Source organism: Pleuronectes platessa, chromosome 13, assembly GCF_947347685.1.
Source record: "Pleuronectes platessa chromosome 13, fPlePla1.1, whole genome shotgun sequence".
Classification (NCBI taxonomy): domain Eukaryota; kingdom Metazoa; phylum Chordata; class Actinopteri; order Pleuronectiformes; family Pleuronectidae; genus Pleuronectes; species Pleuronectes platessa.
In genome coordinates this window covers 7,668,846-7,695,824 of record NC_070638.1, presented here as the reverse complement: position 1 = coordinate 7,695,824, position 26,979 = coordinate 7,668,846, and the positions used below count along the sequence as shown (strand labels likewise).

Below are 26,979 nucleotides of genomic sequence, written 5' to 3'. Positions count from 1 at the left end.
ACTCATATTGATTTTTCATTCTGGGATTGGCAGAGGACTAGAGGTTAAAGAACCAGGTTTGTGGCTGGAATCTTGCCAGCCACCCTGGATTCACCACTTATTGGAGAAGGGATCCAAAGTAACCAACAATACTTCCTCCTTATTACACAGCTATGGTTGTGGTGCCCTTGAGCAAGGTACCCCTGTGGAGGAGGAAGATCTGTGCTGTGTGTTTGCCACCCAGCACTAAGCACAGTTATTAGAATATGCTGAAATGGTTACATGTGGGACCAAAGCTTATTAAAACACAAAATGATGGAGATTCAAGATCATATCTGCAGCTAATAATAAGAAGGAGATTAAGATTTTCTTTTATTTCCTTTTTAATCTTAAAATAGCCAGAGTATAAAGGCCCTAATCCTTTCCCCTTCTGCCCGCCACTAGGGATGGCTACAGAGGTATGGCTACCTTTCCCGCACAGAACCGGGAATGTCTGTCCTGCGCTCGGCACAAACCTTGCACTCAGCCATCGCTGCCATGCAACGTGTCTATGGTCTCAATGTCACAGGGACACTGGATGAGAAAACCAAGGAGTGAGTACACACACACACACACACACACACACACACACACACACACCATGGTCGTGCATGTGCCAAACACAAGCTGAGATGCACATGCACTTCCACCAGGCTGCTGATGTTACATTAATGCAAATGCTCCACTCGTTCATCTAAAATGCAGAAGCAATATCCATCAATATTTCAGTGAATTAGTGACGAGCAGAAACAGAGCTGTTCATTTCACCCCCCATCACCTCGCCTGAAACAACCTCGGGTGAAGGTTTCTAACACTTCTCCTTCTTCTCATTTTTCATGGTGATGCAGTGACATCACGCTGAGGTGAGGATTCGTGTTTGGCCTCTGTACTGTGCGTGTGTGTTGTGAGTGTTTTTGTGACAGTCTGATGTGGAATGAATGAGATGCTACTTGGTAGTGTAGCAGTATTTCGCACAACACCTGTGATTGTCTGGTACCCGTCAGGAAGAGAACTCCTCGGTCTCTCTTCAGTGCTGTTTGTTGTCTCGTGATGATGTTCACCCTCCGACTCCTTCACAGCAAACATCAGTTCTCTTCTCTTCCCTTCTTCCCTAAGTTGGATGCATAAGCCTCGCTGTGGAGTTCCGGACAAATTCAAAAGTGCTTCGAGGTCGAGGTCGCGGCGGTATGCGCTGACCGGACAGAAGTGGCAGAGGACACACATCACCTACAGGTGAGGAGACAGGGGAGGCACTTGTCACGGCAGCCCATTGAGTTTGGCTGCGCTTATTGTTAGGTTTAGATCTCTCTCTGTCTCTCTGTCTCTCTGTCTCTCTCTCTCTCTCTCTCTCTCTCTCTCTCTCTGTGTCTTTCTCTCTCTCTCTCTCTCTCTCTCTCATATCCCTCTCTCTCCTCTTTGAACACCTGGGATCACATGCCGTGTGTTGTCATAGAGACTGCGCAGATACGTCACATATGTGGGGGCACACACACACACACACACACACAAATAAAGTCACACATCCAGAAACACATAGATTAACACTTAACTCTGCCGATGTGTGCTGTGTGACTATGTTTATTCACCGGTGTATAAATAGCTCGCTGGCAAAATGAAAAAAAAACATTTTTCTCAAGCCCCTTGAATTCATTCTTCTTTTTTTCATAGAACAAAACAAACAATTTCAGCTGAGCAGCGTGAAGATTGAAGGCTTTTCGCCCAACTAATAAAAAATTGCTTGAAAACCCTGAGTGTAAATTGTCCGTAATCTCAGCAGCAATACTCAAAACTCTCGTCTTATCTCGCCTGATTAAGCTGCGGCTTTTAATGGGTTCTGAGGAGAACCGATAAACGGGTCTGTGGCACAGCTGCCAATTGACAGGTTACAGCAGAAGCAGCCGATAACACTGTCAATTTATTCAAATCCTTCCTTCCTCCCTGCATTTGAATTGACGAGCCACCTTTCCTAATGGAATGTCAATCAGTGCTGAGCCGGGGCTGCTGCCGACTGCACTTTATTCATGGAAATGAGTGCAGGGGGGGGAGAAGATTTCCCATTCCTCTCTGCCTGCCAGCGACTGATAACGACTGCCGTGTTAGAAAGTTCAGCGGAAGCTGCCGGGCTTGAAATAGTTGTGTCAAGTGCAACTTGTTCTCCTCATTTTGGAAACGTTCACTTGAAATGAATGGGATCTCAAAGTGCACGGTGGACGCAGTGTGTATTTTACTTCCTCGTCACTTGAACGTTCTGCACCATTTACAGGACATTGTGTAAACTACAGCTTGCAAGGCATTTTTTTTTTTTAACTGTTTTTTCTTTCTGCAGCATAAAAAATGTCACGCCAAAGGTGGGCGCCCGGGAGACTCATGATGCCATACGCCGGGCGTTTGACGTGTGGCAGGGTGTGACTCCCTTACGCTTCGAGGCCGTCCCGTACAGTGCCCTGGAGGCTGGCAGGCGTGACGTGGACATCACCATCATCTTCGCTTCGGGTTTTCACGGTGACAGCTCGCCCTTCGACGGGGAGGGGGGATTCCTCGCACACGCCTACTTCCCCGGCCCAGGCATCGGAGGGGACACACACTTTGACTCAGACGAGCCCTGGACCCTGGGGAACCCCAACCATGATGGTAAGTGGATGAAATGGGTGCAGTGGTGAACATGGTGGTGGTGTAAAGTAAGTGACAAAGAGCGAGGAAACAGGGACGGAAACCACAGATGTAAAGGAGGAGATAAAGATAAGTAAAAAGAGAAGGAAGAAGAAAAATAATTAAATGCTGAATGTTGACAGTGAAGTCAAACAGCCGGGGGGTTTGGAAAGAGTGCGGAAAGCATCAGAGAAACAGAAAAACAGATCCGTCATCGAGAAACCAAGATATGGACTGACGCTAACCATGTAATAGAAACAAACAGATGGCCGGGCAGGAGGGCAAAGGGACGAGGAGGGTGTCACGGTGCAGTGTAGGAGCGGGTTTCAGCAAAAAGCTAAAAAATGCAGAGATGTCTTTGATGCTCTGTAAAGACGCCTCAGCCCATCTGTCAGGATTTCAATGGTTGTTTTCTCTCTCTCTCTGTGTAATAAGCTCTTCAGATGACAGGATAGAAAGCCCTGCTATTTTAAGACACCGGTTACTGGCACATGATTGTGGCCATTCTGGTTTTCAGTGAATTTGATGAAGCTCGGTGCAGCGCTTCAAAAGAGGCCTTCATGAATCTAGCAGATAAACACCAGTCATTCAACAGAGAAGATACAGTAACAAGGAATGTGTTGTTGTTTCCTTTTAGTGTTGTGTTATGTCGTATTATGCTGTTTGCTGTTATATGTGTTATTATGGTATGGTGTCTTCTTTTTTGGGAATTTTGATTTTGTGTCCAGCTGCGATAACTGTTTTACACATTTGATCAACATGTTTTACCTTTGATTAATCCTTAAGATGTTTTCTATCCACACGAGAAGAAAGAATAGAAATCACACCCAGAGGAGACATGGTTTATGCACGTCAAGCTCAATATTACCCATTTTTAAAAGGCATTTTGAAAAAGTTACTCAATGAAAATTAGAATTATTCATATAGCCTAAAAACAAAAAACTGTCAAATTCATTTAAAACATTCTATCAAAGGTCTCTTTTTAGTTTTTAACTTAGGAAGTCCTAAAATGCATATTTCCCCCATTTTGAGAATTTAAATGTCTGACCCAGATTACCCAAAGCAGGCTGTCCCACATTATCAATCATGTTTGACAAAGTGGGACAACTGAGACATGCCTGAAAAAAACATTGTCTCCTTCATGACGGATTTGTATCCTGTAACATTAATCTGGTCAGAATCCTGTCACTGACCTTGTCGTTCAATCCCAGTGACATTACCCCCACGAGGTCATGTGATGTCATTCACATGATATCCATGTTGACCTACAGTAAAAGTCCTGTTGAGTAGATTTAGTTGGAACAGGAAATAAACAGACTGAAGTGTAGATGTCCCAGATTAACAGAATTCACCCTATGTTGTGTTATACTGTGTTATATTGTGGTGTTTTCTGTTATGCTATATTGTTTAATTGTGTTATTATATGCTGTGTTACTTTATGTTGTGCTATGCTATGATATGTTATGTTGTTTACTGTTGCGTAATGTAATTTAATGTTATTATATAAGGGCTTGTTCTGATTTATGTCATGTTGTGTTATATTATGTTATCATTGGTGTCATATGTTGAATTAGGTTAGCTTATTATGGATCCTGTTATGTCATGAGTTTTGTCTTGTATAATGTCATTTATTATGTGGTGTTAAGATGCATGTATTAAATTAACGTATATTAAGGTAGAGAAGGTTATGTCGGATTAGATTATTATGAATTATATGCATAGTGATATTATGTCGGTTGTGTTACCTTGGGCCACAACTGTTATATTGTATTATGTTATATGGATATATAACATATATACAATCCTGCCGTATGTTATGTTATGTTTCATGTAGCTCACAGGGAAATCATTGTCTGATCAGGTTTTTTTGAAGTTTTGAAGAAATAAGCCATACGATGTGTAGCCATAGTGTAGAATCTATAGAACAGAGCATCTTATTGCAGATTGTACAGTGTGTGTGTGTGTGTGTGTGTGTTAGCGCCATACACTTACATTCTATTCTCCCATGAGTGTTTGCTATGGGTAACCATGCTGACCACCCATCAGCTCCCCTTCCTCTCTCCCCTCTCCTCACACTCCTGTGTCATTTGTCTCACAAGTCAAATACCTCGCACAGTGTCCCATGCTCATCCATGTGGAGAGCTGGGGCAGATTCTGAAGAGCCCCTGCCTCCGTCTATGTGGCGGTGCAACCTTTAATGGACTTTCACAGCAGTGCAACTGTAAATGTTGCATGTTGACATGTGTGCTAATGGCAGCTCCGGCCTCTCTCCTGGGAGTCCTTACGGGACATTTCGGGCGAGGTGAAAGATGCTGGTGGTGTCAGAGACATGGGGGAGGGGGAGGTGCAACCTTTCGGGGCTGTTTGCGGATGGTCAGTGGTTGGTCGGCGCAGCACCGCTGGCTGGAGTGGATATCATGTTTTAAAGGGCAACAATCTCCTCGGGACAGCTTCAGTCAGAGGCTGTATGTAAATGCTGTACTTCTCTCTAAACCAGGCTGACACTGTGAGCTGAGAGCTGACCACAGACACCGCCCATGACATTTTCTCTTTTTCATATGTGTGTGTGGTTGAATGTGAGATGAGCTATACCAACTGTGTGTGTTTGTGTGTGTGTGGGCTTGTGCTGGGTTAACCTCTGTACGTGTTCGGTACGTATGTGGTCATATGATTGTGTGTTTGTTTGCCATGGGCGGCAATGTGAGGGTCTGTCTCTCTGATCTCTGTGAGCTGCAGCTCGTGTGGCTTATCTTCTCTTATGAGGCAAAAGAGAGAAAAGTACTCACGCTCGGGCAATACCTTCACTAATCTTTACTTTTACTACAGTGCACCATTTCAGCTCTATGCAGATTATCTCCTGACCACAAAGCTGCAAGAAGTGATTTATTTCTTTGTTGATTAATCAACCATTTATATGACAACAGCATATTTAATGATTTTACTTTGAAAAGATGGCATTACATGAAGTAAATGAAGAAATACAGTCGCAAACCACTAGCTATTCAGTTTACAATGAATAAAAGCAAAGAAAAGATATACATTTTCATGTGTAAACTTGATGGCTAAAGGATTATGACATTTTTGCTGATTTATTTCGGATCATTGCCTAATCAAGTGATCACTTGAGACCTGGGATAAGGTGGATTTCCTGCATCTGTTCCCACATGTGTTTTCTATTAACATGTCTTGCTCTGACTCCTGCAGCACATTAAGCCATGAGCTTATGAGGCACCACAGGAAAATGTAAAAAAGAAATTGTAAAATAATCAAAAGATGCAGAGTTCTTGTAGAAATGTGCAATTCTCTGTACCTTATTGTAGGATTCAGCCGTGTGTTTCCATCACACACATAGTCTTGTCCTTCACCTCGTGTTTGTTCATGTTTGTCCTCTTCCCCTCTCCAGGTAACGACCTGTTCTTGGTTGCGGTTCACGAGCTGGGCCACGCCCTCGGTCTGGAGCACTCCAACGACCCCACGGCGATCATGGCTCCTTTCTACCAGTACATGGACACAGAGAACTTCAAACTACCTCAAGATGACCTGCAGGGCATCCAGAAGATCTACGGTAACTGTCCACTTTATACTTCCTACCATCTGTCTTTAGTCTGTACTTCAGACATAATGTGGAAGTAAGTCTTTTCTGCAGTAAGCAAGTCTGTATTATCTTGCTCCAATATTCCGAAGCTTTGAAGCAACTTAATCACAATTACAAATGCTGCTGCGTCAGTGACATGAGGCAGAATTGAAGAAGCGTTTGTCATCTGTTAAATAGGCCAGCCAATACTCGTTCTCCAAACACGATGAGTCAGCTAACAGAGCTCAGAAGAGTCATCTCTGATAATAAGTTTCGAGCCCAAGTTTCAAGTTTATTATCCCACTGCAAACACCAATACTAATACTTCGCCCATTAATTAAAATAAAAGCACAGCGAGCGAATAAAATAAATACAATATTCATTATTTAAACTGGTTTAATATCTCAACGGGGAACCGACACAACCAAGTTAATGGAAGGAGGTTGAATCATGTTTGTCTCTTTAGGTCCACCAGACAGAGCACCGCAGCCTACCAGGCCCCCCCCCCACGGTCCCGCCGCCTCGCTTCCACCCTCCCTTGGACCCCCGCAAGCATGACCGCCACGCCAGACCCCACCGCCCCCCACAAGGGGCCAAGCCCTCCAACCCCAACTCCAAACCCAACATCTGCGATGGAGGCTTCAACACCCTGGCCATCCTGCGACAGGAGCTTTTTGTGTTCAAGGTAAGAGGAGATCATCAGAATAAGACGAGGATGATGATGCTCCTGCTGATGATGATGATAGTGATGTTGATGATTCCTTATCCTGTTTTGAATAGGACCAATGGTTCTGGAGGGTTCGAGATAACTCGGTGGTCCCTGGTTACCCCATGCAGATCAACTCCTTCTGGAAAGGCCTGCCTCCCAAAATTGATGCCGTCTATGAAAATAGTGAAGGGAAATTCGTATTTTTTAAAGGTAATTAATAGAAGATGGATTATTTGCATGTTGATTTTTTAACTAGCTAATGGTTTTACAGCAAACTGTTGTTCGATAGCCAGCACCAAGACCCACAGCGATGCACCAAGAAAGTCTTTAACAAGTAAATGCGGCTGTAATATGTGGAGTGAAATGCACTTAACACATTTAACCGACTCACAATGCATTTAGGTATGAAATACTGAATATGAACATCTTCCCAGATTAAATTTACAAATAAAATTGAAAAAGTACTTTGTGCCAATTACCCTTTCACCCCTTATCCTTCATGACACAGTATACTAACTGTCAAATGACAAAATTGTATATCCTTTATTGTGTATCTCCAATATTAATGACTTAGAAAGTGTGACCGCTTTAATCGTATAGTAGTATTTAGTCACAAAGCGATATAAAGGCTGTGTGACCGGAGGTTGTTCTTTCCTTCCCTACGATAACAGAGCGGGTACACGTCTGGTACAGACATCCGTCCATCAGGCAGATTAACATGACATCTGTCCCCCAGTGGGATCAGAGTGCCTCCTGCTTTATTTATTCACTCAGGGGGACTTTACTGTTTGTTGTGCATGCATGTGCATGTGCATGTGCGCGTGTGCATGTGCATGTGTGTGTGTGTGTGTGTGTGTGTGTGTGTGTGTGTGTCTAGCTACTTACTGGGAGGACACCACCACAGCAGCTCTCCTCACTCTGCCTCAGGCACTTGTGATCAAACTGAATTAAAGGCAACAATAGCTTCAATTCCTTCAGAGCATCTTCCGGCAGTTTATTGTATTATAGATAACACGGCATAGATTTCCTGCTGCAAAGGTATTTTGTAAACACTGTGATACATCTGACCTTTGAAATCATGTGAATGCAAACGGTAAAAAAAAACCACACAGAAGGTTGGACTGAGCTGGAAGCTGCCAGTGCATAAAAAAAAAAGAAGACATTTTTGAGGTCATCTTTATGATAATGTCTTTGTCCCAGAGCCTCCTGACGCTGCCTGTGTGTATTTTAGGAAACCGTTTCTGGGTCTTCAAGGACACAACTCTCCAGCCTTCGTACCCTCAGGACATCTCGCTGTTCGGGAGCGGCATGCCCACACAGAGCATCGAGACAGCTGTCTGGTGGGAGGACGTCGCCAAAACCTACTTCTTCAAAGGAGACAGGTCTGTGAGGAATGATTATTAGTGCTGTCATGAAGTGAAGCACTGGGCCAGAACTGTAATCAGCACTTTGAGCACCATTCAGGTCTTTTGTTTATCACAGTAAACTGAATGTGGGTTAGAAAATGTCATTTCACTGCACATTCTAATCTGGTTTTGTAGATATGATAATATTATATATTTGTTGGTGCCTTCCACTTCTCTGCCTGTTTACTGATGCAATGTTTGTTTGTTGGACACATTTTGTGATTCTTGGGCTGTTACCGATGAAATGCAAAATAATTACACGTGTATGCGTCTTTAATTTCGGGTATGAATAATTTGGCGTCCTCGAAAATCCGTTAACAAGCTGCTTTGAAACCAATGATTACCTCCGACATATAATATTAATATTCAGGATCATCATTTTAATTTGGATTATTACTTTACATGCTCCGATATTCAGAAAAAACATCACTTCCTCACTCTCCATTGCTGCAGCTCCTCTTCTCAACCCTGGGTTTGAGCTCCTGTCCATTGAAGGCTCCTCCCAAGTGCTCTCTGATTGGCCTCCGCTCTCGTTTTACCTGGCTTTTTAGGAGGTGTTCCGGAGAAGCCGCTAGGTAGCATTATGCTAATATTGGGCGTCAAGACTCTGCATGACTGTGATATTTCAATATCCACTGCTGCTGCTCCTCTTTTCAGCCTCTGTCTGAAAGGCTTGGTTTAAGCTCCTGTCTCTTTAAGGCCCCCGGCGATGAAGCCCAGTCTACTCTGATTGGCTGGCTGGCCCCCACTGTTGTGATTGGTCACACACTTCAAGTGCATGCAGGAAGTGCCCATAGATGTATTATAAGAACTTTATGCCAGACCGCTACTTAGCCTTGCAGCATTTTTTTTTACGGTTGCCACTCCTGACATAGACCACCCCTGTGTGTGTGTGTGTGTGTGTGTGTGTGTGTGTGTGTGTGTGTGTGTGTGTGTGTGTGTGTGTACAGTATGGTCAAAAAACTGAAAAAGCATCATACTTCTCCTTTAACAACAGATCTATTCCGCTTATTAGCATTCAAGTCAAGGGCTGGACCATCAGTGGTAATGAAGATTATGTTACTTCAGAGTTTTGAGTCCGTTTCTGTCAAGTGTTTGTATGAACGCGTGTGAATGTGTTGAATTATTCATGGTTGCAGTCATTCACCTGCAGTTGGAAGCGAAGCCGTTCCAGAACAGCCCATTAGAGAATCTGTTGTTTATCTTTGAGTCCTGAAGTTTGACGGAGTGCCAGTGTGACTCACGTGTTTGTTCAGCTGTCACGATAAATCATATCCAGAGAGGTCAGGGGACCCTGTGGGTGAAGCTGACAAAATGCCAGGTCATGGTACTGTCATCCCTCAACCTGCTGCTGCACATCACGACCAACGGGACACGATGATTTCTCTCTGTGGAATAAGGGAATTTATGTCTAACATAAAGAAATGATGGTTTATGCAAAGATGTACGTGTGTGAGACGAAGTGTGACATTTTGCCTCCTATATGATGAAGATATGCAGCTTTGATATTCATTTCTTGCTGCATCACATTAATATAAAAATATTGTAAAAAGTATAAAGGGTTTGACGACAACATTTTAGGAATCGTTAACATTTTTTTTTTAACGCTATCAGAATATGTAGTACTGGTATGGGTACTGGACATCGTCCCCTCAAAACTCCACATCGGCCAGGCTCTATTTTTGAATGCACCAATGTTTAACTCTCATTAACTGTCTGATAGGGGTGTTAAACATGCAAACCTGTGTTTTGACAGCTGCGTTGTCCCTGTCTCTCCTGTTGTAGATACTGGAGGTACAATGAGGATATGAGGACCATGGACCTAGGTTATCCCAAACCCATCACCATCTGGAAGGGCATACCTGACTCTCCACAGGGGGCTTTTGTCGACAAAGCCAACGGTATATATGCTCACTGGACTCATTTAAAAACTAGTCAGTGAGACTGGAGATACTGTAAATATCATTACATGATTTACAAAGGATCAATCTTTAATAAAACTCTTCGACCAAATAGTTATAGTTCAGAGGTTGTGTTTGGCATTTAAAAATATATATAGATAGTTCACCCTAAAATAACTTCAGCAGTAACTAGTTGGTGGTTAACAGCAACCATTTAGGCTGAAAACGTGATATAAGTGATGCTGGGTTGAATTTGAATTTGAATTTGGCTTTGAAACACTTCACTTCCCCCTCCATCTGCATAGTGGTGAGAAAATTTCCAATTTTTTAGTCGAAGATGTAGGCTAACTCAGAAAATTTGAATTTGTCTATTGCTATTTTAATTTCCCGGTTGATTTCTCTTGTTTTCCAGATTAAATCTTGTTCATATCAGTCATCAGAGGTTGTTACAACCGCAAACATCAACAAACACTTCCTGTCTTTGTTTGAGAGATGTGTATAATGTCCCATAATCCCTCTCTCCAGGCTACACCTACTTTTACAAGGGGAAGGAGTATTGGAAGTTCAACAACCAGATGCTTCGCGTGGAGCCCACCTACCCAAGGTCCATCCTGAGGGACTTCATGGGCTGCGACGGCCTCCCCGCAGAGCCCGACTGGGACTGGAGCCCCCCGGCGGCGGAGGAGCGCCACTACGACAGCGGCGACGTGGACGTCGTCATCAAACTGGACAGCGTGGGGGGCACGGAGAAAGCAGTGGCCATCGCCATCCCCTGCGTCCTGGCGCTGTGCATGATGGTCCTCCTCTACACCGTTTTCCAGTTCAGGAGGAAGAGCACGCAGCGCCACATACTGTACTGCAAGCGCTCCATGCAGGAGTGGGTCTGAGGATCTGACTGTTGCATAGGGAGGGATGTGAAGCTCTGATAAAGGCCTAGCTATTGCTCGAGGCCCTAAGTACTGTAATTGGAGGCACTGTAAAGGGTGCAGTGCGTGAGGATTGCCATGTTGGCAGATTAAAAAAATTGCTTGTACGGAAAAAACTTGCGGGCTGCAAGGAGGCAAAACGCCAGCAGAACTCAACTGAACACAGTGAGGGAGCCACATGTCCCATGTCCAGCTAATATGTATGTATCTGCTTCTTTCTGTATCTTGGAATGAACTCAATTAAGTGAGACAGAGTTAAGCTCCTGTAAGTGGGACCTTTGTCTATCCTCGTTTCTGCACGTCGCTTAAAAAGCCCCTAGCACCGACTCCAGTGGACAAATTAGATATAGGCTTCTACTTTACCATTTCTTAATTAAATCGCCCTGAGCTGTGCTTTTTTTTATTTCTTTTTTTTATTTAGGGTCCCGGTGAAAAGATTATTTATTGTGTGGAGGACTGATACACAAACCAAATACGACCTTTTCTTCCAAAGAGGATTACTGATTCGATGTTGTTTTTTTTCGACGGGATATTTTTTCCTCCACGGAACGAACGTTGTGGCATCATGCTCCAATTTTTCTTTTCTTCGCCATTTCTATTCATATCCGCCCGTCTGCTCTGTAATCTGTGGGGATGGGAAGCAGCCGTTAGTAAGAGCTGGGAACTCAAGACTGTTGTGGCGGTCTGTCTCCAAAACAGGGGCCAAAAACCTCTCCGCAATATTAATGAGACTGCCTTAATCACAGATTGCTTAAAACTCCCCTTCTCTCTCTCTCTCTCCGTTTCTGTGGTGGCGGAGGGCCGAGCGACGCAGCAGGAATACAACCAGTGCCCGCAATGCAACTTCACAACCAGTGGTTAGGGACACTTTGATCCACGATGGCTCCATTGCTTTTGGAAGCTGTGTTAAATACTGTGTGAGGGAGACGGCGAAGGTTAGAAAGGGAGATTAATTACCCACATTATATATGTACTGTACTCTGGTGTCAGTTATTGAACAGCTAACATCCTGCTTCCCTTGTTTTCCTGCCACGTTTGGACGCTAATACTCCAAACGGGTTTCAGTCTGTGCATCTTAAGCAGCTTCACTGATCCACATTTTGTTTTGTTTTCCATTTCCCTGCAAAAGGTTTTGTAGGTTTACATGATTCTTCACACCAAACAGGACAAAGGGAGGAAGAGGAGGAAAGGAAACGGAGAGAGAGAAACGTGTGCCCATGTTTTTCCTGTTTTTAAATAATAGAAGAAAATCCTCTCTGCATATCTAGTTAACAGCAGCCAGTGCTTTTGCTCAGTTGCTCCATCTTTTCACAGAGTTTGAACAAATAACTCTAGTTTTTGAGGAACTATAAGGCAAAAATAATTATTGTTAAAAAAAGACAAAAAAGAAAAGAAGTCTCTACAATAAGATGAATTAATCAATATTAATAAAGAAAAGGAATTCTGGATGAAAAGAAAAAACTTAAAACTGGTTTTGGTGGCATGATCAATAATTGGACCAGGGTATTTTATGCACTGTAATTGCAAATAACCACCATACTAAAACTACACTTACCTTACATTAATGAATTACTAATAAATATCTATAGATACTCTAACATTGCTGATATTTACAGACAAAACTAGCTAAATCTTTTCTTGATTTCACACATATATATCATGTTATATGACGTTACGCATATATATCATACATAGAGTATATGTTAACGCAGCAATTTATCAGGTAAGAATGAAAGACAACATGGTCGATTTTATATCTGAGGTGAGATGGAGCTGAACTGAGCAGAAGCTGTTTTTCCTCCCCATGTAATCTATGATAAACACAGCGCACAGCCTGGATCGCCATGAAACTTATTGTGTGGTTATTGCCTTTGGTTGCCTACTGTACATTTAACGAGATCAGATAACTTGTCTGTGAGAGTTCATGCCATGATTTGTTTTATATCGGTGCTCCATGTTTTTTTTGTTTCTCTTTTCTTGAAAATGGTCACCGGACATCAGCGACAGGACATCTGACACAAGCTTCCATTGAGATTAAAGCAACGCTAAGTAACTTTTTACTGAGCAACAGCGCCCTCTACAGTCATATGTGGGGATAACTTGTGTTGGGAGTGAGTAAGTGGTTTTCATTTAGAGAAAAAAAAAAGTGCGAAGTCCAGCTCAATGAACTGCAACCCAACTGAATGGTGGATATTACCCATGAACCTGAGGAGCTGCCGCTGTAACAAATACACCAAACTCTGTTTAGATTTATTGATATTTAGAAAAAATCCTTGCTGAATATTGGAGATAAAAATCGTTTTTTAATGAATTCTAAGTGTTTTCAACGGATCTACAGTTCGGAAATATTCTTAAAATGTCAGGGTCTGATTCTTGCAATTTAAGCTGCGACCATCAGTCACAAGAGACCATACCAGCCCACTTAAGTAACCTATTGGCGAGGGGGGTGGGACGTCATTTTGAAGCAGCTATTCTAAGGTAAAATAAAAAAAAGTTACATGGGGTTGCTTTAAGGCGATGCCACCATATAAAATATCGGTTATAGTTTTTAAAAGTTAACTGAATAAAAAAAAAGAGACCAAACCAGAATCAGTGGTTTGAAGTCTTCGATGTTGTTTTTTCTCTCATCATCATTTATTAGGTGAAGAAAGCTAAAACGTTTAAAAAAAAAGAGACAATGCATGTCATTGTTAAAGGAAGATGTCACACTGATGGATCATTGGGACGTTATTGTACTGTTCAGTCTTTCTCCCTGTGGTTAAATAAAGTGACAGCGTTCCTGCTGGACGCTCTGACAGATCCCATCCTGTCATCTTCTACCAACCATGACATAAAACTAGCTTCCAGTCTACCCCCCCCCCCCTTCGATCTTCAGGCGATTCTCAAAGGGAAGTAAACATTTAAAAAAAGGAGGGTGCTGAGATGCTGTGCATATCAATTGGACCCATGAGCGCTGTACTCTAAGATGGGAACACAAAACCTTTGGCTCGGTGTCATGTGTGACGTCTTATGTAGGTTTGTGTGTTTATGGTCCCGGGGTCTCATGGCTCCATCGAGGGTGAGGTAGAGGCGGCTTAGTCCGTACTGTATTTATTGCTGTATTTATTCCTCCGTGCTCAGCACTTCAGATCTCAAGAAGCCGTCAATAAAGTTTGTTTTGAAATGCAATGATTTCTTTCCCCTCACTGCGACAGAGTAATCCTCCTCCTTCTGTTACCGCCTCAACAAACGGTTCATCTGGTGTGAATGTTGATTTCCATCACTGAGAGGTAGATCATATTTACATTGGTCCTTTTCATACTTAAATCCACTTCCGGCGTTTTAAATGTGGACTTAAGTGTAAGTGTGACGTCTCGATGCTCCGACCCCTGACCCCCCCGTCCTCCGTCCATCTCCAGACTCTTCAGTGCTTTCTGTGTTTGCCTTGATTCATGCTGCTAAGCATTAGGGCTAATCTGGAGTGTCGTTAAAGGAAGTGGATGGGGCTGATTAGACCGCGGTCGATACACCATGAGAGGCAAGGGTGCAGAAGAATGAGGAGTGATTTTGCAGTTGAGATCTTATACACGGACACGTGGGGCATGCACTGCGAGGCGTCGTGTCTGAGAAGTGAACAGGAGATGTACATAAAACACAGCTAGTCATACTGTCTGCTTGGGAGAGTTTTGTTTTTAATCCATCATGATCCATGGATAAAGAAAATGCTGTGTGTTGTAAATAAAACAAGTGCATAATGAAAGTGTCCTGTATCGTGTTCTCACGCACATGTTCCCTGAAAACACTCTTCACTTGGTTTGCATGAGAGAGAGCAAAGAACAACGCTGTCATGGTAAAGTTCAGCGTGCAGGTAAAAGACCAACACATGAGGGAAGGGACATTTCCTCCAGCAGGGTCAAAATACCAAAGACCCCCAAAATGTAAGGTTCAGTGTGTAGAATTTAGTGACATCTAGTGGTGAAGTTGCATGTTGCAGCTGAAAACCCCTCACCTCCCCCTCCCCTTCCAAACATGAAATATAAACTCAAAAGGTGTTAAGATTTTCCAGTTTGGGCTACTGTAAAAAAACATGGCAGCAAAAAGTATTTAAATATAAAGGGTAAATTCCAAGGTTAAGATGACATTTAGATGAAACACACCTGTGAAAACATCACTAGGATTCTTTTATATTCAATTTCTGCCAATAAATCCCTTTTACCTACATTTTACACAATAAACCTTGAAGGTCAATATGTGGTTTTTAGAAAGACAAGAAATGTTACATGTTCATATGAGGAAACTAGAGATAAATCCTTTTGTCCCATGAGACTGAGCCTGAAACAATGCTCCCCTCTGTCTTCAGGTTCCTTTTTGAACAATGGGAGGAAGTGGAGACATGTGATGCATCTTCATGTACTGGGTCAGTCCTGCAGGTCATGGTAAATATGTAGAAGTGCTATAGAAGGAGAGGACTTTTAGATGAGGAAATAACTGAGAAGATCAGGTGTAAATAGTCTTCACTACATGTTTAAAGTCCATTAACGTAATTTTTTAGGCGTCATAATTAGCAGTCTAAATGAAGGAATTGTCCCTGTTCTAAATGATGTGTGTTTAAATTCAGGTAGGATTCATTTCATTTCTTATTTCTATAAATAAGTCCAAAAAGTCTGTGTCTGTCTCAACAACAGCTCATGTGATCCAGCTCCCCTGTTCAGTCAAACCTCATATCAGAAATCACACTTTGATAAGAAACCTAGATCTCAGTTGCTTTTTACTGAGCTCATGAGTTAATATACAGCGTGACAGGCCATGCTGCACGTTCAGCGTCTCTCATCCTTACGCCATTAGATTCCACACTCCCAGGAAGGGGGGCTGAGTAGTGTGACAGTGGAGCAAATATAAAATTACATAATATATATGTATACTTTACATAAATATACTTTGTTCTTGATATGCTTTTTGATTTTAATACGAACCACCATCCCTATATGTGTCAGTCCGTAGGTACAGTCCCTAACTTCACTACACAACATTGACAATCTAAAGTTTAGTTGTACTTCTTTTCTACTGAAGAAGCTGTGGTCACACTGACTGCTCCAGATCAAAAGATATTTCTAACATGTACATTGTGATATTCTGTACCATCATGTGCATGTCTGTTTGTATCTGTAAGCAGATACTGATGACGCCTGTTGGTCACAGGGACCACATGGTGAAGAAAAGATGAGCATGTAAGCAGGTAATTCTTCATGGTCATGCACGAGTCAGTTGACTTATTTGTTCTTTTGTTGAGTTCGAGGTGATAGATTCAAGAGAAGAGGAGCAAACGTCTGTTAAAGGGCTGGTTCACCCATAATTAAAAAAAGTAAAATAGTGGAAATGAACATGGAAACAAAACGAGAAGATACTGTGATATTCAAATATTTAGGTTTTCAGATATTTTCCTTTGTTTCTGTCTTTCTTTCTTCCTGTAATTTGTAATAATTCACCTTTAAGGAGATGTTTGCATCTCCTCTTTCCAACTTCTCTTCTTTAATCCCTGCAGTTCTCTAATATCGGTGAACTGAGCTTTTGATATAAAAGCCACTTATTACAAAAGACAGGAGATTTCACTTCAACCTAATGTTATCACTTATTATACTTTCATATTCGGTGACTGTTGAGTCCTTTCTGAACAAACACATATCAGCAAATAACCCAAATTGTGATTTTAGTGAATACCTGCCCGATTCTAAAACAAGGATTGTTTCTTTTCATCTTAGAACAAAGAGTACAACTTCGCTGCCAGACAATCACCACAAGACCAACAAGTTATAACCATGACCAAATCAATTTCATCGCTGGCCCTCATGACGACTCTGGTGTCTTGTATAAATGGGCTCGTTTGGGGACTCAACACTCAGACCACTCTAACCATTCAGACCACTCAGACCACTAAAGGAATCCCGCTCCAGTCATGACCATGAAGACTCTGCTGCTGGCCTCTGCTCTCCTCGCAGGACTGTTTGGCTCCTTGGCTGCAGCCCCTGCCCCTCCGGCTCCCTCTACGTACAATGCCTTCTGCAGAACACAGTGGTGAGTGGAGGAATTCAGACTCGGGAGGATTTGAATGGTTTTTTATTTCCAGTTTAAAGCTTGAATGGGTCCAAACTGTGTCGTTTCTCTTCCCCTACAGGCTCTTTGCATCACCTTGTGCCCAAATCAACACCACGATAGTGATGCAGATTCAAGCTATGAGCCCTCAGTATGAGGTAAGTGAATATTGATCTGTTGACTACATGGGGTTTCAGGTGGATTGAATTTCAATGGATGATATCAGTTTGAGGGGCTCGTGTGGAGGGGCTCGAGTCGTCCTGCAGCAGCCACGGGTTCAGGTCCGGCACTTTGCTGCACAGTTTCCTAACTCTGTCCAACCGACTCCCAATGTGAATATAAAAACAAATACTGTGTATATATAACAGCCACTTGTACATTTCTGTTCTAGCTTGTGTCCGTCATCGCAGATGCCATCAAAGCCAACCACACCTCCGTCGACGGGCTTCAGGCTGAGACCTTAACCTTCTTCTTCTCTTCCACTGTAATGATTGGCGGCTGCCGTGTCACTGTGAGTATCAGCTGCCTTCAACTTTCAACCGACTTCTATTAAATGAGGACAAACAGTAGAAACTGTTGACTGACACAGTGGCAAGATATACGTTGATAAATATTATATATTTTTTTGAATACATCTTAACTGTATATGCTCTAAATGATGTTATGTAGAGCAAATGAAGAGGTACGCAACTGTGGAATGCTTGTTTGTACGTATTTGTGCATTTATTTTTTTGAATTTCACCTCCTTACCAGGCCATGTCCACTTCTCTTGGATTCACCAGCATTCTGGACAACGGGCTCAACTACTGTAACCTCTACAACTTGCTGTCAGGTGAGCAAAACTAAACTTTAAGACGATTCCAATTATTCACTGCTATATTATGTTTGCTGTTTATTAACTTGAGTCAGTGTTAATATGAAGAGAGTGGGAGTATGAATGTGGAATGACCAGATTTCCGTCTGTGTTTGGATTCTAGCGAGTGGACTCACCTCATCCCCGGGCTTCATGGAGATGACCAATGAATGGGCCTGCCTGAGCTACGGACTCGCCACCTGCAGGGTATAAAAAGCTTCCATGTTGAGATGACCCTCTCTCATAGTTTAAATCGTGGACTGATTGAATAATATTGTCGTACATGAGTACAAATAAAAATCTTTGCAAGTCTATGATGACGTGTCTGTGTGGTTGTGTGTTCATCCTGCAACTGAGTGAGGAAATAAACCCTCTGGTGAAGGAAGCTAATTCTCAACAAGATTGTCACTGCACGAGTGTCCTTTCCTGATGTACAATAATAACACATGATTATGTAGAGGGCACAGTAAGTGTTCTATGGGAGTGTGCTCACATAAATTCTTCACACAGCTCAGATATTACAGAGAAGATAAAAATACTAGATCATTTATATAAGTGTTGCACTTTAAATGGAATAAAAACTGTATTTAAAAGTATCTCCACCTCCTCCCACTTTCCAGAAATGACACCAAAATTTTCCAGATATGAAAAGTTTCATTTTGCAAAATCTGAAGCCAGAGTCTGAGCAGTAGTGATCATGGGGGTGGAGCCGCGGCAGTGAGGTCCGCCCATACACTTGATAGACCAATCTGGAGTTAATCTCATCCAGCCACCAGGTGACGATCCAGATGTTTTGGTGTCACTTATGAGGACGTGTCATGTGTATATCCAATCTTTGAGATTAACCTTTTCTGAAGCTAATTCAGAATTTTAAAGTGGTATACACATTTATGTGAATGGTAAATGGTTTGTATTTATATAGCGCTTTTCTAGTCTTGATGACCACTCAAAGTGCTTTACATTACATACATTGCATCTATTTGCAATACTCTGATATTCTATGGGGGGCCATTCAGGGTTCAGCATCTTGCCCAAGGATACTTCGGCATGCAGATGGGTCAGACTGGGGATCGAACTGCCGACCTTCGGGTTGGAGGACGACCACTCAACCCCTCAGCCATAGCCGCCCCCATTATATGTACAAATATATGTATATATACACACATTCTCAAAATCAGCCATGAATGGCTAGAATTGCTGCACTCTCCATGTTACATGTAGGTGTTTGCATCCTATTGGATAGTTAAGTCTTAAGTGTTGAAGTTGGTGAGAGGTGAAGTTTCTCTGTCTGGGGCGTCTGAGTTAGATATGAAAGTCCCTGATCGTAGACACTGCAATGTGCTGCTGGTTGGACCTTTATCTGTAACCTGACCTTGGGTCCTGTTCAGAGAGAGAAGGGAGCATCTGTGGAATTTAGACAGGCACTATTCTCCTGAACAGATATAAGTCAACACACGTTTTTTTCATCTTAAAAAGTAGAATTTTCTCAACCTATAAAGAAATTGTATATAAATATATATAAAGACAAACTACTACTATTACTACTTTGTGCTGAACCACATCACACAAAAGGATCACGTGTGGTTAAAATTATCTATACGTTATCTTTACATTTAAAAATGGCCAGTATTCATTAGTTACATAAAAAATATATGTTACATAATAAATGATTTTTTAAATGTAAAGATACTCTTCTTGGTCAGATTTCCTCCCAGTGTTCATTTTTTCTTTCATTCTGTTTAATTTCATAAAGATGAGTATGAATGACTTCTTTAAAAGTAAAGAAAAGAGGATGCTGCTGATAATCACAGGGAGTTAATAAAACAAAGAATCACATCAACAATCCAATGCTATTCAAGCCCACAGCTCCTTTGTTTCCTTTGGCCCTGTGGCCTCCACCTCTTGTGCATAAGGCTCAGCATATCAATTACAAATGACGTCCGTGAAATCACTTAATTCTTCATTAACATGGGAGTCAGCCCGACAGTCATTCACCAAACATGTGACTGTCGAGCTCTTTGATGGGTTTGATATGTGGATCAGTAAAGTCCGGGAAGAAAGAAACACGTCCAGTTTGTGAGTTTTCTTAAAACGATATTTCATCAAAATCCATACACTGTGAAATTAGTGAAATTGTAAAAAAAAACAAAAAACACACACGCACACAAACGATTTCTTGTAAGTGTAGCCCTGACTGTTCCTGGATCTGTCCCTTTGCCAGATTCATGGCAAAAAGTAATGCTCTCTTTCTTGGCTAAGTTCATAATTGAAAATTCATTGTACAGTTTAAAAATCAATTTGAAAATGGAGGGAAACGCAGAGATACGAATTCACAAACTGAATTAAGAATACAGATTTTAATCAGGTATTTAAAAGGGAAACAATCTTTTCCAATTTGCATTTATATGGTTCTGATTCTTTTCAGTTTCCTGTGAGCTTTGATTTGCTTCATTTATGATTTAGCCTCTTGTGACTTTGGGCCTCACACTCATATGTAAAATGAGGTACATAATTATTAATAATTTTACTTATTATAAACTTATAAATTATTATTATTATTATTATGAACTTATAAACGTATTTGTTAATAAATTAACAAATAAGTTTGTTCGTTATTGTACATACTCAAACTAACTTCAACCTTGAATAGGACAAAAATAAACTTTAACAAAGTTATGCATACAACATAATTATTGAGTAGTTAAGTATGATTCAAATTGTCAAAATAAAACATAATAAGTACTACCAACCTTACTTTACACTTACTCAGCAGAATCTTATGACAAAGACATTTTTTCTTCTTTGTTAGAGAGTTTGAAAAGTAAACGTTAGGCTTTTCAAGTCACTTTATAGAAGCAGCTCTCTTTCAGTTCAGTGCAACGCAAGTTCCACAGGTAGCATGTTCAAATTGGTTTGAAGCCATCACAAGTTCTCTCTGATCTCATCTCGCGCTCCTTGAGGCGAGAGCTCCCTGTGTTCGCGCTTGATAAGCACGACTCCGGGCTAAGAGGATATCAGAGGACATTTAGAATAACAACAAGGTGTAAATTTAGCTGTTTTGAGTCAAATTTGAATGACGGGGCTTACGAACATTTGGATGACATCACAGGAGCAGTATGGAGGCATTTCTTTCTTTCCTTCTTTCTGTGTTTTTTTTTTTACGTTTGAAGAATCGGTCACCATTTACTTCAATTGTACTGGATTTGGCTGCAATGCTGTTTACACCTGAATCTCTAGAAGTGTTTTGTGGACTCAATCACTTCCCCACCACTTCTATCGGCACAGTCCTGAGTAGAGAATGAGAGGATTTCCATTTCTGGGTGAACTATCCCTTTAAGGAGGTTTACTTTACATGAATAATGGGCCACAATCACCCCCCACATGCTGCTGCAACAAGATGCCGAGTCACACAATGATCATCACAAGACCGACAAGTCACAGATTTGATCAATTTCAAGCATCATTGTGGGGCCTCATGACGACCCGGATGTTTTGTATAAATTAGGGTGCAAGAGAGTCAATCGCTCAACCAGACCTCCAGCAGCCAGCAGCCAGCAGCCAGCAGCCAGCAGCCAGCAGCCAGCAGCCAGCAGCCACCAGTCACCAGTCACCAGTCACCAGTCACCAGTCACCAGCCACCATCCCACGCTCTCTTCAACCCAGGAAACCTGCTTCTCTTCAACATGACGACTCTGCTGCTGGCCTCTGCTCTCCTCACAGGTCTGCTCGGCCTCTCAGCCGCTGCCCCTGCTCCTCCTGCTCCTGCACCTTTCCACGCCTTCTGCAAAACCCAGTGGTACGCTTCTTATTCATTGTGTCTCTCCGCGTTTGTGTTTAACTCAGAAGAGTTTTTATTGTCTGCAATGCTAACTACTCTACTTTAAAAGTGTTATCCTTTTAACTTGAAACACATCCAAACCTCTCTTCTCCTGTAGGTTCTTTGTGACACCATGTACTGACATCAGCTCCACAATAGTGGAACAGATTCAGGCGTTCAGTCCTAAGCCCGGCTGTGATGTGTGTCGATACAAAGTAAGACCCCTCATCTGTTAATGTTTACATTTCAATTAATGATAACAGGTTAAAAATACCCATGAATGTCAAAATAAAATCATGCATGTAATGTATAATAATATCTTGTCTTTCCTAGCTTGTGTCGGTCAGCCCGCAATCCGTCACCGCCAACCACACGTCCGCTGTCGCCGCTCAGTCTGAGGACTTACTCTTCACCTTCAGTCCCCTGATGAGTGGTGGCTGCCGTGTCGCTGTAAGAATCTAAGCTGCTCTTTTTTTTTTTTTTTAATATTTTTATTAGGAGGTAAGGCACAGTAGGACAGAAATCAATGTCAAATTTACATTGGGTATCATAAAATCTCAGCACGACAATCAGCAATACACAAAGACATTGATACCACAAAAACACTGCGCATCTTGATCAAGAGTAGTATATACAGTCTTCCTCCTAGGAAGTTTTTCTTATTTTATGGACCACATGAACGTGGTCCAGCAAACAACACATTACACAACTCAATGAAAACAACAACAATAATGATAGATAGATAACTGGAAATTATATTAAGTAACAATTAAGTATTAAAGCTGCACAGTATAAACAAATTAAAAGGAAAGAAAAAATAAAATATACATAAATAAAAACATATATATATATATATAAATAAAATAAATAAATAAATGAATGAATAAAAAGGAAGAAGAAAGAGAAAAGAGAGAGAGAGGGGGGGTTCCGTCAATCAGGGGGCAGGGACTGGAGAGAGTGGAAGAATGTAAGAAAGGGAAGCCACTTACTATAAAATTTAAGCTGCTCTTTTATTCAAAGAAAGATTTTTTGCATTGATCAAGTAAGAGAAGGAAAAACTGACTCAGCAGGAATTCACTTTAATTAAACTGGACGTATGAGTTCACAATAGATGATATGCATCTTAACCTAATTAAGTAATATGTTGTGAATATTAATAATTACAAATAACTGATAAGTTCTCTTGTTGCAAAAATCTGAATCAGATTTTATTGCCAAGGAATTTGCTTTGGTGAAAATAGTGTGAAAGACAAAGCAAAAGTAGAAGTTTGTACTGTAGTTCATGGACAGAGATAAACACAGGAACCTATAGTACAAGACCAATTAGTGAAAAGCTAGGCAATAATATTACATTTATAAATGAAATACGTACTGAATATTAAAGATTGTGCAGACAATGTGCAAGGTATTCATGTAGTAGACGTACTAATAATAGTAGTAATAGTAGTAGAACGACATGCTCAATAACAACATGAGGTTCAAATATGTATTACTATGTTAATGCTTTCATTCAGTGTGGACTCACAACATCATGTCTTTGTGTTTACACACAACAACAAATGTGAATGCCTGCGAGCTCCAGGGCGACACGAGTCATGTGCGTGTCCCGGTCTGAGCTAATGAGCTAATAATTAAAGCCCAATATCAATTGACAGGTTGATATAATAGAGCAGGACCCACACGCTGCTTCATTTCCTAATCCAGAGACCATCTGGACGAGGGCCCCTGAGTCAAAGTGACCTTCATACTTTCAGTCTGGTGCTGATGTGCTGCAGGTTCCTCAGCTCATTTGTGTTCAATCGGATGGGGACATGAAAATAAAACTAGCCGCGCACTAGAGTGAGACACACCTCACACAGGGACACTTGTCCGGCCGACAGAAACATATTTACAGATTTTTAAAACAGCAAATATGATGGAAAATTGCAGGTAAAGACATCAGTAGCAGTCAACAACACCCCCTTGTATAATTCAACTAAGCCAAATTACTTATCGACCTTCTTGCTTATTTACCAGGCCCAGTCCGTTACTTTTGAATTCACCATCAGTCTCGAGGACATAACCAACTACTGCAACCTCTACAACATCGTGTCGGGTGAGTCCACGAGCCAGCAGCTTTATTCTTGTTCCATAAGAAAATGAAACATCTGTCCAGACACTCCGCTCTGTGTTGTGTAAATTACATGTGAATATGGGAGATCCTAATTTTCATCTGTGATTTGATTCTAGCGAGTGGACTCAACACGGCACCCGGCTTCATCGAGATGACCAATGAATGGGCCTGCCTGAGCTACGGACTCAGCACCTGCAATTAATAACAAGCTTTAAAAAAATAAAGAAAATTCTCTATTTATTCTTATCTTTAATAAGTTTCAGTGAAATTCAACTTGACTCGGGTTGTTACTAGTTTGACTGGTGTTTGAGGAGACTCCCTGTGTATAGATCGTATGGACACTGCAATGAATATCAATAAAACCTTTCAATTTCACCATGTGTCACTGTGTAGCTCTGTTTACATTCTGCAACTCAGCACAAGGCTCCTGGAGGCCAACTTAGAATGATCTCTAACGTCCGAGGCTGACGGCACGAGGACAGACACATCCGTGACCTGATCCCTTTTATTCGGCCTTGTACACTGGCCCTTGTGACAAGTCCTGAAGATATGAGTTTCTCTTTGAAATGTATCCACTCAGTCAGCAGCTCAGATCTTATACAGAAATACCTCGAGAGCGAGTAACCAGCTCACTCTCACCTCCAGCTTCACTGCTGCCGGCCTCGCTTCTCCTCGACAGGACCGGTTGGATCATTATCTGGTCCTCGTGCCGTCTCTCTGGTCAGACTCACTGGTGTGTCCATCATTCTTTGTGTCTTTAAATTGGAGCTCAGAAAGATCCTCGGTCAGACAGAACCGCTCATTTCAGACGCTTTTAGAAAGTCAGTTGTTTCTGATTTCAGTCGTCTCCCTGCAGAGACAGTTGCTCGCTTCCTTCAGGAGTTTTCGGTGCCTTGTGCTGATGTCGGCAGCAAACTGGTGCAACAGACTGGAGCCTTCATTCCTGTGAATGTCTGTGAAAAGTTCACTGTTCAATTTCATGTATCAATTGCTTTTCTGGTGTTTGCCGATGTCTCTGCCTGGGACATGTTAGAGTCCTTGTAGTTTAATATTCTCATTCATGCTCAGACTTTGTTCATGTAACACACAGCTGCTGATAAACGTTATTTGAAGTGTATTGAACTAAATGAAGACTAGAAACAGATCTGCTGACATTGCACATGCTATTTCTGTCATTATCAATTATTAACAAGATTTGGTAAATCACTCTATGAATTGATTTACACTGTGTGACGATCATTCACAAGTCAGATGACATTTTCTATCTGGATAAAGATAGGAGAATGAGGCAGGGGGGGGGGGGGGGGGGGGGGGCTGGGTTTATTACTTAACAACAAGAAAACCGATTTCCAAACTTAGAGGAGGGACTAATGGTGATGGTTAAATGAACAAAATAAAGATCTGAATGCATTCATATCGAGCACAATCGTTATTGTTTACCTTTTATTATAACCGGCTGCTTTTGAAATACACGTGTGAGATTGACCAACTTCCTGTCGACTCTGGAGCTGACGCAGGAGAAGGACAACTATGGAAATGCAGCAATAATAATTGTTTTAGTTTAACTTGTGGTTAGTTGGTCACACGTTTTGTTTTTTAATAGTCATTACCTAACCCTGTTCAACACTCTGATCCAAAAAGAAAACCAGAAGAAGGAAGACTCCAATATATATAAATATTAGTTTTCAAATGAGAAAATATAAGAAATGTGTTAACTATTTATTCAAAGTTTATTTACTGCTAATAGCTGTTAAATTAGGTGGCCTCACATTGAAAGGTTACCATTACATGTCTTGTAGTGAGATTCAAGTGGCAGAATTTAAATGGTCTCCCCCTTTGATACGTCTGTGTTCAATTCAATCAGATTGCCATAACGTCATGTCTCATTTTCCCTCAGTGGTTTCCAACAGTCCAACCTGACCACTGATGCCCAGTTTGTGCTCTGACCCCACAGATCAGAGCACTTTAACGTCCCGACAGTTTCAGAGGCTCAAGCTGCGTCAGAGGCGTCTGCGTGAAGATTATTGTGTTCAAAGTCCAAAAATTCTGTCACACAGTAATTGTTCCTGTCTGCAAGTTTTATAGTTTAAGCGTCAACATGTTTTGAAGTTAAATCACGACGGCCTCTGTGAGTCACTTATTTGAGGAGCATGTCATTGGTGCCAAATTCCTAGGATTTGTTTATTTTTAGCTGCAGCACATTTAATAATTAAACAGGTCCGATGTTCAGGTTAGTTTGACAATGAAATCTGTCAATGGTATTTTTTTAAGTCACAAACAGATGTCCTGCATTAATTATGTTATGGCTATAAACACAATACATAGAGCATTGCAATAATCAAACATAAAAAAATGCAATACAATACATACACAGCATTAGTAGAAGGAGCTTATTCTCAATGTCTGTCCTTAGTAGGGCTTTATCAAATTTAATTACGTCTCCCAATACACACCAGCACTGCTTTTAACCAGCAAATTAATTCAGCTCATCACAGGACAGAACTTGTAGATATTACCAAAAAAGCACATTTCAGATTTCCCAATCATTTGCAAGTTGAAAGACCGAATCCAAGGCAGAGCCATTCGTTGGTGAACTCCTCAAAGCCCGGAGCGTTGGTCAGTCCACTTCCTGTAGACAGGAAACCGAGAGGTAAGAATAAAGAGCATGCAGACATATTTACCTTTTTATGAGCTGATTCTGGCTTCAAATGTAGGGATATCTCCACGTTTGCTTAAAATTAAGATTAATTTACTTGAAAAACAGTGTCTGCAATTATTACTGATCAGTGTGTGAGGACGTACCTTGCATCACACTGTGGAGGTTGCAGTAATTGGTGCCGTTGTCCAACAGGCTGTACCAGAACTCAGACATGGATGAACCCTGAACAGCGACCAAACAAAAACGAGTTAATTTGCTTAGTATCATTTACATTATTTATTTGTA

At 41.5% G+C, this 26,979-nt stretch overlaps 1 protein-coding gene across 1 annotated transcript; it reads left to right on the top strand.

The window, feature by feature from the left end:
* Positions 1 to 423: 423 nt before the first annotated feature.
* On the top strand, positions 424 to 14,797 carry mmp16b (matrix metallopeptidase 16b (membrane-inserted)). The gene is made up of 10 exons (XM_053438070.1): positions 424 to 572; positions 1,135 to 1,251; positions 2,345 to 2,649; positions 6,071 to 6,232; positions 6,440 to 6,453; positions 6,717 to 6,926; positions 7,022 to 7,160; positions 8,182 to 8,332; positions 10,142 to 10,257; positions 10,783 to 14,797. Exons 1-10 carry the CDS (start codon positions 469 to 471, stop codon positions 11,142 to 11,144), a joined length of 1,680 nt encoding a protein of 559 aa, XP_053294045.1. The 5' UTR covers positions 424 to 468; the 3' UTR covers positions 11,145 to 14,797.
* The last annotated feature ends 12,182 nt before the right edge of the window (positions 14,798 to 26,979 follow it).

What these genes read in the sequence shown, in the direction of transcription:
- mmp16b (XM_053438070.1), top strand. Translation starts at nt 469, where the DNA reads ATGTCTGTCCTGCGCTCGGCACAAACCTTGCACTCAGCCATCGCTGCC. An exon ending in GGGGAACCCCAACCATGATG is followed by an intron (nt 2,650 to 6,070) that starts GTAAGTGGATGA and finishes TCCCCTCTCCAG; the next exon opens with GTAACGACCTGTTCTTGGTT. An exon ending in AGGAGCTTTTTGTGTTCAAG is followed by an intron (nt 6,927 to 7,021) that starts GTAAGAGGAGAT and finishes TGTTTTGAATAG; the next exon opens with GACCAATGGTTCTGGAGGGT.